We start from the raw sequence: 20,560 nt of genomic DNA on the forward strand, positions 1-20,560 counted from the left end.
TCCTTTATAAAGTCTCATCCAAAGGATTAAATTTAAAGTCTCGCATAAGAGACATTACTTAACGTTTCTCCCAAGTAACTCAACTTGAAGTCTCGTCTGAGAGACTCAACTTAAAATCTCGTTCAAGGAACTCAACTTAAAGTCTCGCCCAAAAATAAATTACCTTATGCCTAGATTAAATCACTTCATCCTTTTTCAAAACCCTCATTCTTGAGGGACTGTGTATTTGTATAATTTTACTGGACCCTTAAAAGGAGGGTCCATGATTATGCAATACAAACTAACTACCTCAACATTGGGTGAGAGCCCAAAGAAAGGCTACCTCGAGGTCGCTCAAAGAAGGGTTCAAGCTAGCCTAAATAAGGGCTACCTAGAGGTATCCCAAAGAAGGGCTACCACAAGGTTTCCTAAATAATGACTCAAGGTAGCCCAAAAAAGATCTACCTCGAGATGGCCCAAAAAAGGCTTGAGGTAACCCAAATAAGGGTAACTTTGAGGTCGCCCAAAGAAGGGCTTGTGATAGCTCAAAGAAGGGAAAAACTACCTTGTTGGACTTAGGCTAAAATACTCTATCCAAACCACGTTTCCCTCTCTATTTAGTGGGAAACCACGTGTCACACACACTTGTCCAAAAATACAATCAAAGTGAGGTGACAAAACTGTCGTCACTATTAGTGGAGAGGGAGGTGGAAAAACTAGTCTTGACTTTCTCTCCTGTCTAGCACCCGGAAGCTCTATAAAAATCTTAGCCTTAAAATTGAAAAAGGTGTTCCATATTTCTTATAGAAACACATATATAGAGCTTCGCACCGATTAGCAAGCATTACAATCTTTAATTTCTCACCAAAAAAAAAATACACGTACATAACTTCTCCTCACTTCGGAATGAGCAGCCCCGCGTGTTGTTCAAATACCCCAAACAAATCAAATAACTTTACAAACACGTGATTATCTCATTATACTTTTTACATAATACATAATTCAAAATCAAATTTAATTATTTTAGGTAATTATGTTAGGTGGATGGTTAACTTTAAAAAAATGTGACAATATGTATTGATTAAAAAAGTTCATTAACCATTTAACTTAATGTAAAGAATTAATTTCAATTTTTGTATCAAAATATTCAAGGTTGTGGGCGTGTAAGGTACTAATTCGAATAATTTATTACAATTAAATTTTGACTAAATAGCATATGTTCGTTAGGATTAAATTATATTTAAATATGATTTCTATTTGTTTTGTGTAAACTGCAACAAATATATCAACGACCTCTATAAATTAGAGACGATCTAGAAATATCATACGAATAAAATGAATAAATTATTGAGAAATGAATATAGTGTTTGACTATATCTTGATGAGAGAAGGAGGAACGAAGCATTTGATTTGAGGAATGAGCATGGTTTGAGGGATTTTAGAAAATAAAAGGGGATAAGCAATTTTAGAGATTTATTTATAACCTTAAAAGATTTAGTCAAAACGCCATAAGTGACGGGTTTTTGTGTAAAAAAAAAGAAGAAAAGGTGACGCAAAACATGGCTTCAAATTCAATAACAAAAACAAAGTAAACAAAAATAGTTAGTTATTAAGCTTTTGTGAGAAGAGAAACACAAAAAACACTATACGTAACCGCATTTCTCACAATCACGTAGAAAGAAGCTTCACAAGAAATGGCACAAGCAACACGCGAAGAAAATCTTCATGAGAAGAATCAAGAAAAAGATGTTCAAGAAACGAGCAATTCGAGCTTCAAATTCAATGTTCAAGCACCTGAATTCGTGCCGAGATCGCATTCTCAAATGCCGATTTCCGGTTATTACTATCCTTGCTTTCAGATTATCGGTGGTTCTGGTGAATCTGATTGGTTTTACGTTGGTGATCAAGATCCTTCATGTTTGATCGCTAATTCAAGTGTTCCTCCGGCTAGTTCTCCCAAGAATGTCCTTAATCCTGATCTTCAGCAAAAGATTGTTAAACAGGTTGTTCCTTCTTTTCAGTCTCGTTTATTTTCATGCCAAAAGTAGTAAGATTTGAGGAAATTATAGGTGAAAATAGCATTATGTAATTCACATTGTTGATTGCTCATTAATGCATAAGTATATCTTAGTTAAATAATGCTCGGGGTCGCATAATGGTTTTCGTGATTTTCATCGGTACAGATGTTGCGACACTGATTGCGGTTATTTTGTCGTGGGAATTAACCACAATTTGTTCTTTATCACAAATATTGTGAATAACAGTTTTTGATATAGACATCTTCTGATATCGTTTTGTCTCGGCCGTTTTTGCCGTTAATATATGATGATCATAAATTACTGATTTAATTTGTGATTGTAACAAGTATGCGTAGCTACATATTTTGCCTACATATCTAAGTGTATATTCTTATGCTATGAATCTCTTGCAAAAACATGCAATTTTGTGTCTTAAGTTAGTAAGATGTATCAAATATCATGTTCAGATGAGGATTGTGTCTTTAATTGGTAAGTAGTTTAGAAGATGTGTGTGAGAAGTATCAATGAGAGTATTTTAAAAGTAACTAGATTGTTATCGAATACTTTTTGGGTAAGTATCGAGTGCGTAGTGAGCAGTATCAGATATGTGTCGGAGATAGATCCTTTTCCATTTTTGAAGTATATGGAGTTCATGTTTCGTAATACTTTTCCTCGGATAGATAGGTGTATTATTTTTTTCTTAAGAAATCTTGGATGGTTTGGATTTTACATTGAGTTTATGTGTGTTGTAAAGCTATGAGAAAAATGAGATTAACTTGATTTGAATGTGTTAATAAGGCCATTCAATTTAAGATTAAGTTGATTTGCATTGTGAAATTGTGTTCAAAATGAGATTTTGTGAACCACATTGTGCCGAATGGATTGTGTTTGCATGTATTATGATATATGAATTAATTTGTTTAGTTAAGTTTTTTAATATGAAAATCAATTATGAAGATTTTTTAATGGGTATGAATTTTTGCTCTAAACTATAACTTGTAGAGTTTACATTGCTCATATATTTTAGTGTGTAATAGGTGGAGTATCAGTTCAGTGACATGAGCTTACTAGCAAATGAATCTTTCCAGAAACAGATGAATAAGGATCCTGAAGGCTATGGTAAGGATTTTGCAATATTGTTTGACAAAACCATGCTCTAGCTTCCAACACTAGAATAATATCATTGAATGATTTTGGTTTTTCTGACAGTTCCAATTAATGTGATTGCTTCCACCAAAAAGATCAAATCACTTGTTAGCAACATTCATCTTCTTACACAGGCTATCCGTCATTCTTCAAAACTTGTGAGTATTTTGGATGAAACAAAACAAGGCATTATTTTGGTCTTCTTCTTTTTCTCCAATTTTCCGCTGTCTGACAGTGCAATGGTTTGAAGGTTTTGAGTGCTGATGGCAAGAAGGTTAAACGCAAAAATCCTTTCACTGAAAAGGAGAAAGAGGAATTACAGGTAAAGCAACAAAATGCTTTGTTTTTGTGCTTATTGATTATCTCCTAATTTCTTCTAATTCTAGCATAATGAAAATTACTTTCTTATTGCAGTCACGTATTGTTGTGGCAGAGAATTTACCCGACGACCATTCCCATCAAAATCTTCAGAAAGTATTTTCCGTAGTTGGAAGGTGGATTTCCCTCTCCCCACCCTTTGTTACTTATGTGAACTTCACATTCCTGCAGTTTCTTACATTTTAAAAATGTTGTTTGAATTGATGGGTGATCGTTGAACAGTGTGAAAACGATCAGAATATGCCATCCCCAAGAACCAAATTCTTCTCGCCCGAAAGGTGATTTCCTCATCAGTAACAAGGTACAAAAAATAATGGCATATACCATATTATTCTGCTGTCTTGGTATTTAAGGAAAAGAAATTATACTTACAACGATTTATTATGGGTTTGTTACTTTCCACTATGAAGCTACATGCACTTGTGGAGTATGAGACATCAGATTTAGCTGACAAAGCTGTGAGTAAACTCTTCAATAACATAAGGCTTAATATGCATATGATTCAATTATTAATAATAAAAAGATAACATGAAAGATGTTTTATACTTCATCAGGCTGAAAAGTTAAATGACGAAAGGAATTGGAGGAAAGGGATGCGAGTAAGGTTGCTTCTTAGATGCTCGGTATGTAACATTTGTATCAGTTATCAATGCTATTGAGCATCTACGATATCTCTTTAATTTCATATTATCTTATTCATGGATTGTTATTTATGTAAAATTTGTAGCCAAAGTCTGTTCTGAAGAACAGAAAATCAGAATTTGATAGCTATCTAGAAGAGGATGAGAATCTCAATTCTGAAACTGCTGAAGATTCTTCAACACCAAGCAACACCGAAGTATGCGCTGAGAATAATGTAAGTGTCATCGTATATATAGGAAACATAGGTGTATTTTACTTTTAAACATATGATAGAGATGATGAATATATATAAATTCACAAACATTCTGTTTTAGAAAAGGATTACATTGAGGAGTGAGGACTTTATCGTTATCAGTTTCTATTTGACTCTAAATATGACAAGTTCTGAAATGAGACTACTGTCTTGTATTTGAAAACTTGGAAGGGTGATGAAACTTCAGTAGGATCAAAGAAAGGATGGGCTAGAGGGCGTGGAAAGGGAAGAGGACGCACTCAAAACCATACCGGACGTGGCCTACTTGCCCCACCATCTCCATCAAGCAGCCTTGTCCTGAGTGAAATATCGACTAAACCCAACGCCAAGGGCCCTAGAATGCCTGATGGTACAAGAGGTTTTGCTGTCGGACGAGGCAAGCCAATTAGTTCTCCCACTTCACCTCATGAGTAATGGTGTTGAACTTGCCAAAAATTTTCATATGCAGTAAAATTTAGGAGTTTTTGTTTTGTTTTTCTTATGACCAGGGTATTCTAAAGCAGCAAATTGATTTTTTTTAGATGTTACCAATTTAGTAATAATTCAAGGTGTATAGTGTTGTATGTTATGGTTGATCCTGATAACAACTACAAATATCCTGTATCATGTTGCCTTAGTATGCAACTTAATTAGAGGTATGCCATTTTTTTTTTTGGTTCAGAAACAAGTACTTACTAGTACTATTCTTGTACACTAAAATGTTGAATTTAAATAAGAGACTTAGAAGTTAAAGCTCTCCCTCTTTATCTTTCTGCCCTCTTAGGAAAAGGATGCTAAGATAAAATATAAAAGTACAAGTGTATGAAATTTTCAATGTAAAATTATTTAGATTAATATATAAATTATTTTTTAGTTATGATTTGAAACATAAGATAAATATTTTTTTAATAGAAATGTCTTTTTTTTTATCAAATCATAATTTAATGGGATTAATATTTTTTTAACATTCACTTGAAATTAAATTCTTCTTTTGAATTAAGTATCAAAAGTATTTTTTTTTAACATTTTTCATTTCACTTCTCAAACAGTTATAATAAAAAAACCACACAACATATTTTGTTTTCAAAAATAGATTTTAAAATTAATTAATAAAATAGTTTTTAAAAAACAAAAATAAAAACGAAACTAAACATTTGCTAAGTTCTTATAGACACTCCTTTTACCAAAACCGTTGTTACAATAGTAGTTAATCAATATGTGTTGAATTTTGAAGAAAGAATTGAAGGGCTTGTTTGAATTAATTTTTTAATTTTAGTTTTTTAGATCGAGAAATAGGGTGAGAATTATTGTGGATAAAGAGTGGAAGAAAAACATTGTGAATTTAAAAAGAGTAGGAGATAGAATTATAACCTTGAAATTTATACCTTTAACATTATTAATGCTTACGCAACTTAGATTGTGTTAGCATAACATATTAAAGTAAAATTTTGAGAGAATTTAGAAGACTTGCTTCATGATATACCTCAAGGAGATAAGTTTTTCTAGGAGGGGATCTAAATTGACATGCAGACGATGAATTTATCTTGGAGTTTTCGTCAATTTTTTACCTTACTATAGCTTATACATAGTTGAGGAAAATATTTGGGCATCTTATCACATATAAGATATAAGAGCGGGGTGACATGTTAGATAGATTTATTTTTTATTAGGAAGTCAAATAGGAAGATGTGTTTAGCCTGTAAAGTTATTCTGAGAGAGAGTTTAACTATCCAACATAGAGTATTGGTTATGATTGTAACAATCAATAGGAGATCAAATAGAAGAAGTCACATGGGAGCGCCATATATCAAGTGGTGGCATTTGAAGGGTGAAAAATTAGGAAGTTTCCAACACAAGATCTTGGAGAGAAAATTTGAACAGCCACAAGGAAGTGCAAATGATACGTGGAATAAGAGGAATCAAAAGATTAGAAAAATATTTAAAGAGACTTTGGGAGACTCAAGAGAGGTAAAAAATCGTGGTAGTGGAATGAAATTGCTTAAAGTAAAGTTAGAGTAAAAAAGGATTCTTTTAAAGAATGTTTAGGTGTAAAAATGTCAAATATGGGAAAAATATTTAAGAAACTTAAGAACGAGACCAAGAAGGCGATTAGTGAAGAAATAATCCAAACTTTTTGACAAATTATACCAATCCTTAGGAATCAAGGAGGGAGAAAAATGTATATATAGACTTGCCAAGGAAAGAATAAGAAAGACAAGATTTGGATTAAGTGAGATGTGTTAAAGATAAAAAATGTAAAGTTTTGGTTCAGAAAAGGGATATAAAGCATATGTGGGAGAACTGTTTATAAAATTTATTTAATGAAGGTTATGACATCTCACTAGAGTTAAGAAGGCTCGACATTACTTAAGATGATCAAAACTATAATTACTATCGCCAAATTCAAAAACAAGACAACATACCTATTGAAGTGTAAAAAATTATTGAAGATAAAGGTATTGGGTGGATCACCAAACCTTTTAACAAAAGTATGAGGTCAAAGAAAATTCTAGATGAATGGATAAGAAGCACTTTAATTCCAATATATAAGAATAATGATGATATACAAAATTATGTCAATTATATGGGGATTAAGCTTATGAATCATATCATGAAATTATGAAAAAATATGTTTGAACACAAAATAAGAAAAGCGACTCAAGTCACTTGGAATCAATTTGGTCATGTCATATATACAATGATGCCAAGGAAGCCATTGTCGAGCATACCTTGTTCGTCAAAGGCAAATGATCTACATGATGGAAGGCCATTCCTTGGTCTTGTTTGATCCTATATAGTAGTTAACTTTATTCCTTGTTATTCCTAGCCAATTAATTTTGTAACGACTAACCCTATAGGACAAGTAGTAACCTATAATCTTAAATTTAGACATGTTCATATGGAAAGGAGGCCACTTGGAAAAATAAACAAAATTGAAATGTTGTAAGAATCACCTTATGGAAACTACATATGAGAATTGTTTATCTTACTTTGGAGAATACTATTTCACTCTAGGAACAATACTTCAAAGATTAGTTATAGATTATTCAATTAAGCATTATGGGCAACTGAAGCTAGCGGAAATATACCCGAACGTATCGCACGCTCGAACATACAACAGAGTCGCCATGGAACTTTATTTATCCCCAAAGGGAAGGGAAAACATCGATAAAACCCGGGGGAAAAGAGATATATTGGGTAAGGAAGTCGGTTATGCAAGGGGAAGGTATTAGCACCCCAAACATCCATGATACTCCATGGAAACCGTTTTGATTGTTCTCACTTGAATATGTGTTAGATCTAAGAATACTCGCAAAAGAATGAAGGAAGAGAATAGATAGAGTGCTTGGTGAGGATTAGGGCCCTCATGCCTACGTATCCTCATAGTGCAATGAGGAATTCAGAGCTCCGTAGTTCAAAGAACTAATGGGGGGAGATGAAAAGAAGTGTGATCGAGATATGGTCTGAACCAAATGATAATGTTGTTCGAACTCCAAAAAGGGTGAAACTGTGAACCCAAGAGTAAAACCGGTATGAAACAACAAGTGAGGGGTCTAAAACATGGTATCACTGTATTGGAATAACCGAAAAGAAAGGGTTGCCTACACACGGCTGCAAAGTAAGTAAGGAGATGTTTGTCTAAGCTACAAGGTCTGACAAGACAAACAAATCGGCTCTTGGTTCACAAAAAGTGGTATAAGATGGAGCACAAAGGTATAGTGTATTTGGCTCAAATAATAAGTATATCACATGAAGTGAATGAAGGTATCATGGAAATGAATGGAGTGAAGTGAGCGAAGTCACAAAATTTGAATATTTGGTGACAAGCGACTGAAGAAGTATTGTTTGAGATCGGAAGGTGAAAGTGTATTGGAATCCATAAGAGAAATGGAATTTGTACCATAGAGGGAAAGGTGGCATGAACCACAAGTGAGGGGTCTAAGACATGGTATCACTATATGGTTGGCCGAAAAAGAAGGAGTTAAATATCTGGGTACAAGCCAAACAACTCTAGGTACAAAAGCGGACTATTCATTAAGCGTCCTAAAAGGGTATGTATGGAATTCCAAAGAAAGTGTATTTCGATGTCAAAGGTATAATATGTCACTGTGTGAACAGTTTATGATCGAAGGGAGATAATGAATTGTGAAAGATATGAATAGTGCCCTAAGGCGAAGGAGAAATAATTAAAAGTATGCTCGCCAAGGATTCGCATCCTCGTGCCTACATATTCGCATAGTGCAATAAGAAAATCAAAGCAATCGTAGTTCAGCTCACTAGGGCTGAAAAGAAAATGATTGAAGGCAAGAAGAAATGGATGATTGAGATTGAAATGATTAGAATTGAAATGATTGAGAATTGAATAGAATGGAGAAAGACTTGATAGTTACTGGATGATGAGAATCCCACTAACTTTCAAGTGGAAGGAGAAGAGTCTTTGTAGTTGTTTCTTGTGCTGAAGATGAAGATCTTATCAATCGTTTGATTCGAATTGCACTAAAGTCTATGAATGGAGGTGAATACGATGAGCGCTGGGTCATACGTCCCATACCCAAAGATACTCAAAATGGGGGTAGGAATACTCCAGTCCCACTCATTCTCCATTACTTAAGGCTCGTATCGTACAACTTGATTCATGATTAATAAGTTGTTGATTGTTGTCCTTGCTTTTGTTGTTTTTGCTTTTGTAGTGAGAGACTTGTCAATCGTATGGTTAGAATTGTGCTAAAGTCTATGAATAGAGGTGAATACGATGAGCGCTGGGTCATACGTCCCATATCCAAAGATACTCAGAATGGGGGTAAGAATACTCCAGTCTCACTCCTTCTCTATTGCTTAAGGCTCGTGTCACACTCTTCTAACTTTGATTTAACAAGTGTTGAAGATGCCACCTTTGATGTGCTTGAATAATCCGTTGCTTAGTATAATTGAGGATGCCCTGATTGAAGATCTTGCCTTGAGGCATTGGGCTCCACAGCTTGGAAGAAAAGTCTTATTAAGTGACCAAGGGTCTTTTGGTCACTCAATTAGACTGTGGGATTATACAAGTTCAAAGGATTTAATTAATCAAAATTTATTTTGATCAATTTAATCATAGGTTTTGTTTTGTTTTTGTGGGGAACTAAGTTTGGATCTAATTGAAGTTAGTAATTGTTAAAAACTATCCTAAGGGATCATGCATTAGAAGTTAATTGAATATTCTAAGTTAGAAGTCCTAAGAGAGCATGTGTAGATTGGTCAAAATCATGATTAAAATTGTATGTTAAGTCCTAAAATGATTGAATTCTAATCCTAAGGGGAGAATGCAATTCTAACACAAAAATACCACAAATAAACCCATAAGAGAAAAATGGTCAATTGCAAAAATATGTCAGATTCTATGGTCTAAAGTTGGTCCTAACCTAATGTTGAAAAATGATGTAGTTCTAAATTCAATCAAGACCCTAATTAGAATTTAATCCAATTCCTAATTAAAATCCTAATTAAATGTCCTAATTGAATTCTAATGAAAATTCTAATTAAAATCCTAATTAAAATTCTAATTAAAATTCTAAAATCTAGATTAATCCTAAATATCTAAAAATGTGAATCAATCCTAATTAGACCTAATTAAGCTAAAGTTCTAATCCACCAAATACTAACCAAGAATTAAGGCATAATTAATCTAATTCTTATTGGATTATCCCTATTAACCTCTAAACACGATTAACAAAATAAAGGTCAAGAATTAAAAATAGCAAAGAAAGAGGGGTGCATGCCTGGATTTGGGGTGTGCATAACCAAAGAGATTCAAGGGTTCGGTCAATGGGACTTAGGCCCATAATCTCTTCAACAAAGGGCAAAACGGAGTGAACCTGGGAGTGTGTCGCTTGGAGGGGTGCGAATAGGAGAGGATTTTTTTGGTGTTTGGGCCACGAGCCCACTATCCTCACACATCAAGAAGAGAACGAGTCAGCAAGCTCGTAGACAGAACCAAACCTACATACGCGACCAAGACCATCGCAAAACTCGCCGATTCAACCAAACCCATCGCGTCCATATCATCGTTGGAGATAAAGGTATTGGGTGGATCACCAAACCTTTTAACAAAAGTATGAGGTCAAAGAAAATTCTAGATGAATGGATAAGAAGCACTTTAATTCCAATATATAAGAACAATGATGATATACAAAATTATGTCAATTATATGGGGATTAAGCTTATGAATCATATCATGAAATTATGAAAAAATATGATTGAACACAAAATAAGAAAAGTGACTCAAGTCACTTGGAATCAATTTGGTCATGTCATATATGCAATGATGCCAAGGAAGCCATTGTCGGGCATACCTTGTTCATCAAAGGCAAATGATCTACATGATGGAAGGGAATTCCTTGGTCTTGTTTGGTCTTGTTTGATCCTATATAATAGTTAACTTTATTCCTTGTTATTCCTAGCCAATTAATTTTGTAACGACTAACCCTAGAGGACAAGTAGTAACCTATAATCTTAAATTTAGACATGTTCATATGGAAAGGAGGCCACTTGGAAAAATAAACAAAATTGGAATGTTGTAAGAATCACCTTATGGAAACTACATATGAGAATTGTTTATCTTACTTTGGAGAATACTATTTCACTCTAGGAACAATACTTCAAAGATTAGTTATAGATTATTCAATTAAGCATTATGGGCAACTGAAGTTAGCGGAAATATACCCGAACGTATCGCACGCTCGAACATACAACAGAGTCGCCATGGAACTTTATTTATCCCCAAAGGGAAGGGAAAACATCGATAAAACCCGAGGGAAAAGAGATAAATTGGGTAAGGAAGTCGGTTATGCAAGGGGAAGGTATTAGCACCCCAAACATCCATGATACTCCATGGGAACCGTTTTGATTGTTCTCGCTTGAATATGTGTTAGATCTAAGAATACTCGCAAAAGAATGAAGGAAGAGAATAGATAGAGTGCTCGGTGAGGATTAGGGCCCTCATGCTTACGTATCCTCATAGTGCAACGAGGAATTCAGAGCTCCGTAGTTCAAAGAACTAATGGGAGAGATGAAAAGAAATGTGATCGAGATATGTTCTGAACCAAAGGATAATGTTGTTCAAACTCCAAAAAGGGTGAAACTATGAACCCAAGAGTAAAACCGGTATGAACCAACAAGTGAGGGGTCTAAGACATGGTATGACTGTTTTGGAATAATCGAAAAGAAAGGGTTGCCTACACACGGCTGCAAAGTAAGTAAGGAGATGTTTGTCTAAGCTACAAGGTCTGACAAGACAAACAAATCGGCTCTTGGTTCTCAAAAAGTGGTATAAGATGGAGCACAAAGGTATAATTTATTTGGCTCAAATAATAGGTATATCACATGAAGTGAATGAAGGTATCATGGAAATGAGTGGAGTGAAGTGAGCAAAGTCATATAATTTGAATATTTGGTGACAAGCGACTGAAGAAGTATTGTTTGAGATCGGAAGGTGAAAGTGTATTGGAATTCATAGGAGAAATGGAATTTGTACCATAAAGGGAAAGGTGGCATGAACCACAAGTGAGGGGTCTAAGACATGGTATCACTATATGGTTGGCCAAAAAAGAAGGAGTTAAATGTCTAGGTACAAGCCAAACAACTCTAGGTATAAAAGCGGATTATTCATTAAGCGTCCTAAAAGGGTATGTATGGAATTCCAAAGAAAGTGTATTTCGATGTTGTAACACCTCAAAATTTGCCCTCCTCTCTTGGGACTAGCTTAACATATTGCATATCATTTTTAGGTCATTAGTCATTGCATATTTACATATCATATGGTAACATCAATCAAGTCATCCTCCTAGGTCTTGATCTGAAGACAAAGAGGTTGAGATTCAAGCTGAGGGTTTCATTGGATGGATCACTAATCATCTGAGGGTTTGTGATCCAAATTAGGGTTTCTAGGTTCCTCAAGGAGGTTGAGCTTTATCTTGGTTGAAATGGTACATCATCATCGTCATGGTCTTGTTATCACCAAAAGATTCATTGTTCATGATCATATTCCTTGAGATTAGGGTTTTGACCTCTAGTCAACCCTAATCATCTGCATTGTGCCAATCAGGGTTTTTCAAGGAGATGAGGTTTTCGATGGATATGGGGATCATCATATGGTTTCATTGAGCTTATGGAAGCTAGGGTTTCATCATTGAGCCATTTCATCAGGAGATTGAAGCTCAAGTTCAGCTATGCCTAGCCAATTCATCTATCAGTCAGCAAAAGTCAACTGTGGTCAACTGTGTCCGAATTCATGGATTTGGAGGTGGGAGAGGGTTAGAGACACTTCATTCATGTCCAAACAAGTTTCATTTGACATTTCAAACATCAAGAATGAAGAAAATAAAGTCAGATGAAAACTTTCCAAAAATAGAAAGTGACTTGTAATTCAAAATTGCCAAAAATGGAAAGGTTTTCTCCTCAAAATTACATGTCCAAAAATGCTTCAAATGAAATTTTGTTCAACATGAAAGTTGTAGATCTTTCTCTCATCTTTCCAAAAAGTCCAAGAACATGAATTTCTCATTTGTGGTTGGCAAGTTATGATCAAATCATTGTCAAGAAAAGTTGAACTTCAAGGAGGCATAACTTTTGAACCAAAAGGCCAATTCATGTGATTCTTTTTTGAGCAAACTCCATTTGACGTGAGCTATCATAATCCATCATTACATTTCATCAAAAATCATCACATAAAAAGTCCATTTTTCAAGTGAATCAATTTGAATTTTGGTGGGAAAAAAGGTCATTTTGAAAAGTACACATGATTTTCACTCCAAACCAATTGAAATGGCCTTAAAACAGAAATTTGGACTTGCTGCAAGCAAAATTTGACTGTTCCATTGGTTGCATATGCATAAGGGCATTTTGGCATTTTTGCATAAAGCTTCATTTCACTAATCCAATCCATTTTGCCTAATCATGTTTAGCAAGTGGATTAACAGGAAGTATAAAGCACTAATTGTAACAGAATTCTGCATCAACAATCACAATCTCAGATCCAAACTCGAAATTCTCTCAAATCTCTCAAATTCTCTCAAACTTTTTTCCAACTTTTCCATCGAAATTCTTGATTCTTTTTGCTTTTGCTTGTGTTGATCATCATCTACAGGTGTTGTTGGAGATCTGTTGAAGAAGAATCGTGGAAAATTCTTGAAGATTGCAATTGTTGAAGCTTGCACATTCACATGGCAGTTGGAGATTTCTTCATAATCGAGCACTTTGAGCTGTTTCCTTGCTTGCATTCATCTTCCTATTGATCATTGAGCATCTGTTTCAGCAATTAGAGCCTTGAATCCAACAGAATCAAGATCTGCATCTTCATCAAGGTAAATCTCGAATGCTTCAATTCTCACAATTAGCATATGGCTTTGATAGATCCTTTGTTGCTGAGCATGATGAACTTTGAATCGTGCATTTTCATTAAGTTTTGAGCAAGATATCTTGATTTGAAGTTTGGATTATGAAACTTGTTTTGCTCGATTCTTTTGCTAGGAGTAAAATTAATTGAAATCCATGCTATATTAGTGATGTATGATGAATGCTGGTTCTAATGATATAAGTTTCATTGATTTCTGTGATGAAAAGTTCTTGAGCCTGAAGAACAGTATGAATGTGTGATGAACATGTTAGGTTTCGCGTCCAGAACTTCCTTTGATCTTCATTGCCTTGGTTTTGCATGATTTTTGTGTTTCCCGCGCCATGAGCCAATCGCTGTCTGCCACGTCCGTTAATGAAACAGAGCGTTTCATCCTAGCGCGCCATTTTTTGAATCGTCCAGGGGATCGATTCCCCGCTCCAGCATCCACATGTTTACCTTATTGCATTTTCTCACATTTGTTCCTCATGATTAACATGCTTCCTTTTCACATTTTTTATTTTTCTTCCATATTGGAAAAATCATAAATCATAAAATACTCATCCAAATTACATGATTCTTTTTGTGAATTGTTCATCATCATGTCCTTTATGTTTTGATGATTTTTAATAAATTTGTGCACGTATAGAAAAAATAAATGCATAGGGTTTGTTTTCACATGTCACTTGTTACACCTTGCTTACTATTTCTCTCATGAAATGATGATGCTTAATTGGAAATTCTTGAAATTTTACATGTGTGTTCTAGACTCATTCCTGGTCATTTTGGTATATGGTTTGCTATTTTTGAGTTCCTGGATTGTGAGATATGATGTGATCTTTGGAGGTGTGACAATGTGTGTCACACCATTTTTTGTCCATGTTCTTGATTTTATTTTCCATGCCTATGCTATGCCAATTGTTCTGGATTTTTGCATGATGATACTTATGAATGTTAAGCTTGCTCATGAATTTTTGTAGTTTTTTTGAGTGCATTTTCCATTTGATTGAGAATTTCTTTTCTGTTTGACCAATTGTGAACCTTTTGTGAGTCATTGTCTTATATGATTTGTGAAATCCTTGATATGCATTGGATGGAATTGAAATTTGGCATGTGTATTGTAGACATCTTTAAGTTTGCCATGGTTTTGGTTTCACTCATTTATCATGTTTTGTTGCTGTTTTATGATTGCTTGAAGTTAATGCATGATTTAATGCCTTGTATGAGTTTGTTTGAGTATGCTTTGGCTTGATGAATTTAATTGACTTGCTTCCCTTTGTCCAAATGGTCTGAAATTTGGTGTGATGATCCTTGAATGAATGCTGTTTATCCATGAACTTTTTGGGGATTTATTGAAATGTTTGTGAGTTGATTTGAATTGGATCTTTCTGTTTGGTCCTATGAGGTTCTAAATTGCATGCTTTGTACTCTTTGCCTCATGAAATGATAATGGTTGATGATATGAATGTGATACCACTTGGATTTGATTCTTATTTGATTGATCTTGATTTTTGATAAGTTTCATGTTCTGTTTTGGTTTATTGCTCCCATTTTGACCCTAGGCCATGTCCTAGTGGTTAGTGCCTAATGTTTGAGCTTTATTTCAGGTCAAAGAGTACAATTGCTTATACTTGATGGTGTGCACTCAATTGGGATTGGTTTATTGATTGTTTATGACTAACCTTGAGTTTTTTTTGTAGGCATTGAGATTTATGCTTAGGCCTTGTGGCTTGCACCTATGTGCATTGATGCTTGTTATCTGTTTGTGTTGTGGACTTGTAATTTTCTGTTTGACTTTTGTTTGTCTGGTATACTGATTATGTTAGATTGATTTCAGGTACCTTAGTTGCTATAGTTCATTTTGAACTTGCTTGTGCTGTTGCTTGGTTGCTTAACCAATTGAGGTAGAATTTCTTTTCTCCATGTAGTCTGGAAGACCTGGCCTGTTACTTGGCCAGGCACCTGTCTGAAGTCCTCCTTAAGAGGCAATGCTTGTGCTTGTTTATCTTTGTCCCCAAGCAGGAAAAGACCTTTTGATAAGGCAATTGGCAGATACAAGAGATGTGCAATCCATCTCCTGCTATTCTTGTTGAGTCATCCCTTTGCTCACACAACTGGTGTTGATGCATTGTGGATAGTAACCCAAGATCCTTGTACAGTTGTACAGTTGAGTCAGTGTCATAAGTGTAGAAGGGTTCCCACTTTCTGAACCCACACTTCTTTGTCCGAAGCTCTCCCTGACCAGGGATAAGAGCTGTGAGGCACACCCCTCACTCCCATTTCATCTGGCTTCACCTTGACTCTCAATGTCAAGGTTAAGAGCTAACATCACCCTGATACAGTTGTGTTGCTTTTGCAACCTAACCCTTGTTTGAGCCCCACTTTGTCTGTATATAGTGTGTGCTAATTGTGAATGTTTGCTTTGTTCTGATTATGCTTGCATGCTTTGCTTTGCCTGTTTAGGATTAGCTTGTTGCCTGAGCAAGATAGATAGCCAACCTTAACTTAGGGGTGATATGCATGATAACATCTAGGCTCGAGTCATAGTCTCCCTAGTTGTGTCTCCCTCTGTATCTGGTTAGGCTAGTCTTTCTCCCCTGTTCAGGGGAACTACGTTGCCCTGATCCTCATACCAGATGAGGTACGTAGGCAGGAGGTCGTACGAGATCTCTCCGGGCACCCTTTTCTTTTTTTGAGTGTGTTGTGCTTGCCAGCTATCAGGCTCGAGTTCCCGACTCCCTGTTAGTCCGTGTGTTCACCCTTTTTCTTTGTGTGTGTGTTTGCTTGACAGTTGCTAGGCTCGAGTTCCCGACTCCTTAGTAGCTTGTTGCTTGTTTCTTCTTGTGTGTGTTAGGAGACGGATGTAAGCCCAGCCATTGGCATTTCGTATCCTCTTGTTGTGTGCTTGGAGTCCGGTATAAGTCCATCAAGTGGCATCTGGTTTCCAGTGTGGGTTTGTTTGGTTCGGAAGCTGATGTAAGTCCAGCGATTGGCGTTCGGGTTCCATGTTTGCCTTTCTGTGCGTGTGTTTGCTTCGGCGTGCGTGAGCCGAACTACGGTAGCTCTGATTCTCGTTCCAGACGAGATACGTAGGCATGGGATGCAATATCCTAGCGAGCCCTCTCCCCTCTTATCCCACCTGTGTTGTTTCAGTGTGTGTGTGTGATGTTTGTTTTAGCAACCTTTTCTTTCTTTTAGAGCGTGGATCCCGTCGAGTACGACGGACGTGAGGGGTGCTAATACCTTCCCCTTGCGTAACCGACTCCCGATCCCATTCTCTTTGGTCGCGAGACCATGCTTTTCCCAGGTTTACTTCGAGCGTTTCCTTTCCCTCTTTTGGGATAAATAACGCACGGTGGCGACTCTGTGTTGTTTTTGTTTCAGCCCGCCAGTTGTTTTTCGCGGATGCGACTGCTGGCGACTCTGCTGGGGAATTAGAAGTTGACCTATTGCTGGTCCATCTTCCCTAAGCGAGTCTCTCCTAGCGTTCTAGGATAGTTTAGGTTGCTTGTGTCGCTTTATTTATTGCATTTATTATTCTGATTGTGTATATATTTGCATAAATATTTGCATGCATCATACTATAATGTTGCTGTCCTCTGTACAGGTGGTTCTTCTGTTTTGGGGTGGGTGTTCTGAGTGGGGCTAAAACCCAGGCCCGAGTATACACCTAGGATTAGTGTGGTCTCACGTTCCTCATTTGCTTTATCAGCATATTGTTGCAACGTGACATACCACAAGCCGGACGAGGTTCATTTGATAGTGCCCTTCCTTTGTGGAGTATCCACTTTGGTTGTGTCACTTCATCTGAACTATTGACTTCGGTGACCGTTCTTTCCCGGATCTTTGGTTTAGACGATCTCAGGAGAGCTACAATGGCACACCCGAAAGGGCAAACCCATTGAGTATCTCTGCCCGATTGTCGAGACTATTATCCGCCTTAGGATGACCTGATTAGAATTTACCTGTGAGGGGAGGGTGATTCTTTCGGATGCATGTTCTGTTGGTGACTTTGATGGTGACTATTGGTTCCGTTGATCAGAGTCATATTTATAAGTCGGATTTATGGTCATTTATTGCTGAGACGCCGAAGTGTTGTCCGTGTTATTTATCAGTGGGGATCCGTTTATTTCAGGATTCCCCGGGCCGATTCAGAGGATTGTGGTTATCTGCTCAGAGATTGTCTGATGATGATGGTGATGTATCTTTCAGTTTCGTTTATTTCGGAATCCTTGAGTTGGATTTATGGTTAATCAGTACCTCAGATGGTTGTGATTAGTTCAAAGATCGGGCTTCAGAGCAACAGATGTTCAGATGACTTGGAGGATGGCAATGCATTGCATTCATTCATCAGCATCATCACATTTTGCATTTACCTGCATCTAACACATGTTTATCCATATGCAGGGACATTTTTGATCAAGATCCTGGTTGAGAGACTTCTTTGCTCAGACATGAGGACCGGTTTGAAGGACGATGTTGTTTACAATTTCTTCAACCCAGAGATTGATGAGTTGAGAGATATGATAGCATTGATCACACCCGACCATGTGGGGATGTTCCGAGAGGCATACGGTGGTATTTTGAAGATGGATTTCAGACTCACTGACAGCGACAGGAGCGCTATTCATACTCTTCTCCAGTTCTATGACCCGGGTCTGAGATGTTTTGTGTTCCCGAACTATTTGTTGGGGCCTCTGATGGAGGACTATGCCAGTATTTTGGGTATGCAGATCCGAGATCAGGTTCCTTTCTGTGCCATTAGGGGAGAGCCTGACATCCTTGGGATTTCTCGTGCTCTTTATTTGAGCCCGGAGGTGACCAAGGAGGGTTTGAAGGAGAAAGGGAAATTATTGGGTTTTCATTTGAGTTTCTTAGAAGCCAAGGCCAAGGAACATGCTGATGCGGGTAATTGGAAGACGGTCTGTGCTTTGATTGCTGTGAGCATTTATGGGACCATCTTGTTCCCTAATCAGAAGAGCTTCGTGGACCATAATGCTATCAGGTTGTTTATGCAGAGGAACCCCATTCCTACTCTGATTGGAGATGTCTACTACTCGGTTCATAACAGGGATGAGAAGCGGCGTGGGGGTTTGATCAGGTGTTGTGCTCAGCTATTGTACAAATGGTTTATGGGGTATTTGCCTTCCCGAGGTGCTTTTGCTTCTCTTGATCCTACGGTCAAGTGGTCATTCAGATTGATGGGTTTGCGAGCCACTGATATAGCTTGGACTCATAACGGTATGGCTGGACGGGATTTCATATATAGCTGTGGGAGTTTTCCCAATGTGCCTTGTAGCGGTGTATTCGTTACTATATGATCTATTGGTTAAATCATAAGCAATGCATACAATGAATTCGAGTCGCCACCGCACTTTTATTTATCCTAAGGACTGGTTAAAAAGCGAACAAAAACCTAAGAAGTTTTACACGTAGAAAACTAATGAAAAGATCAGAGAGTCTGAGTAAGGGGTAAATTACGCAAAGGGAAGGTGTTAGGCACCCAATGCGTCCTAGGTACTCCTAGGGAGCCCTTTTCACACTTGTTGTATAAAAATATTTATTTGTTTTTGACATATTGTGCAAACATGATTGGGATGATGAGAAAAGAATGTACAAGTTAATTATTTTTGTGTTCGAACGGATGAACCCGTTGCCTACGTACCTTCCATCAAAGGTAAGGATCAAAACGCCGTAGTTCGGCTAAAAGATTTCCAAAATATTTGTGAGTTCATTTTAAAACAATAGCACTAAGGTTTTACGTTATCCACGGGAGAAAACTCAACCTTATGAAACAACACGTCCACCATGTGAGAAAAGCTTCCACTCGCTAGTGAGGGGTTAACCCTATAATAAGCGAGGAAGACTTACAATTCAATCAACTAAGGACAAATAGGTGAGGTTAACATCAACCAACTAGGATAAATCAAACCTATGGCTAATGTATGAAAACTTAACAAGCATGGACAAAGCCACAAAATCATTTGAATGAGTGAAGTTAATTGATTTGGAATTATTTACAAAGTGGGGTCAAAGTATGATTAAAGTCAATTCAAAATGAAGTATTTACAAAATGGAGTTTGAAAAATCATGGACTTAAGGTCCAAGTTTCTAATTTGAAAAAGGGTGAGGATGTTTGCACAACACTTATTTCAAGTTTTAGAACATGTGTGAAAAGTTTAGGACACAATGGGATGAATGGAATGGTGGAGTGAATGTAAAACTTCTTAGGAGGGTCCACCTCTTGAAATCATATAGAAGATGATTCGAGTGGGTCCTTAGGAATAGGCTACAAATGAGCAATAATATGAACATGGTAACAGATGAAAGTAAATAAAAGCGGATACTGGATGCCACTCAATGGTCTTATACCTGTCTCCTAAAACAAGTAAGGATATCAGAAGCCACTCTATGGACTTACACTAATCTCCATCAGAATAAAACAAAAAAACAAAACAGGGAACAGGGAAGTCAACTGCCAATCTATCTGGACTTATGCTAACTCCCACAGTATGATCCTAGGAATACAAATGCCACATCACAGGGACTTACAATGAATCCTCACATACAACACCAATGCTCAAACAAAGAGCAAAGAAGATATGAGTGACCAATGAGGTCTTACACTCTATCTCTTCCATATCATGGGAACAAAAGCCAATCTACATGGACTTATAATTGTCCTCAATGGGCAAACAACAATATGTCACAAAGACAAATGAAATGATCATGCACTAATGGAAAACAATGATGATAAATGCACAATGGCAATCAATGATAGTAAATGCACAGTGG

At 36.6% G+C, this 20,560-nt stretch overlaps 1 protein-coding gene across 2 annotated transcripts; it reads left to right on the forward strand.

Moving 5' to 3' along the window:
* The first annotated feature begins 1,321 nt into the window (after window positions 1-1,321).
* Window positions 1,322-5,154, forward strand: LOC127107117 (la-related protein 6C). Of its 2 annotated transcripts, none has more exons than XM_051044392.1 (10): window positions 1,322-1,982; window positions 3,035-3,116; window positions 3,207-3,301; window positions 3,394-3,465; window positions 3,558-3,637; window positions 3,744-3,822; window positions 3,932-3,979; window positions 4,076-4,144; window positions 4,249-4,377; window positions 4,604-4,751. In XM_051044392.1, the coding sequence occupies exons 1-10, from the start codon at window positions 1,674-1,676 to the stop codon at window positions 4,604-4,606; spliced, it is 966 nt and encodes a 321-aa protein (XP_050900349.1). In that variant the 5' UTR covers window positions 1,322-1,673; the 3' UTR covers window positions 4,607-4,751. The 2 variants fall into 2 exon arrangements, with proteins under 2 accessions (XP_050900349.1, XP_050900348.1); XM_051044391.1 differs by having other exon boundaries at window positions 1,326-1,982; window positions 4,588-5,154.
* Window positions 5,155-20,560: the final 15,406 nt, after the last annotated feature.

The sequence above is a fragment of the Lathyrus oleraceus genome, chromosome 7 (assembly GCF_024323335.1).
Source record: "Lathyrus oleraceus cultivar Zhongwan6 chromosome 7, CAAS_Psat_ZW6_1.0, whole genome shotgun sequence".
NCBI classification, from domain to species: Eukaryota; Viridiplantae; Streptophyta; class Magnoliopsida; order Fabales; family Fabaceae; genus Lathyrus; species Lathyrus oleraceus.

Excerpts from the sequence above, each read along its gene's own strand:
- LOC127107117 (XM_051044391.1), top strand. The coding sequence starts at position 1,674 with ATGGCACAAGCAACACGCGAAGAAAATCTTCATGAGAAGAATCAAGAA. Across the intron at positions 1,983-3,034 it reads AGCAAAAGATTGTTAAACAG|GTGGAGTATCAGTTCAGTGA; the intron begins GTTGTTCCTTCT and ends AGTGTGTAATAG. Across the intron at positions 4,378-4,587 it reads AAGTATGCGCTGAGAATAAT|GGTGATGAAACTTCAGTAGG; the intron begins GTAAGTGTCATC and ends AAAACTTGGAAG.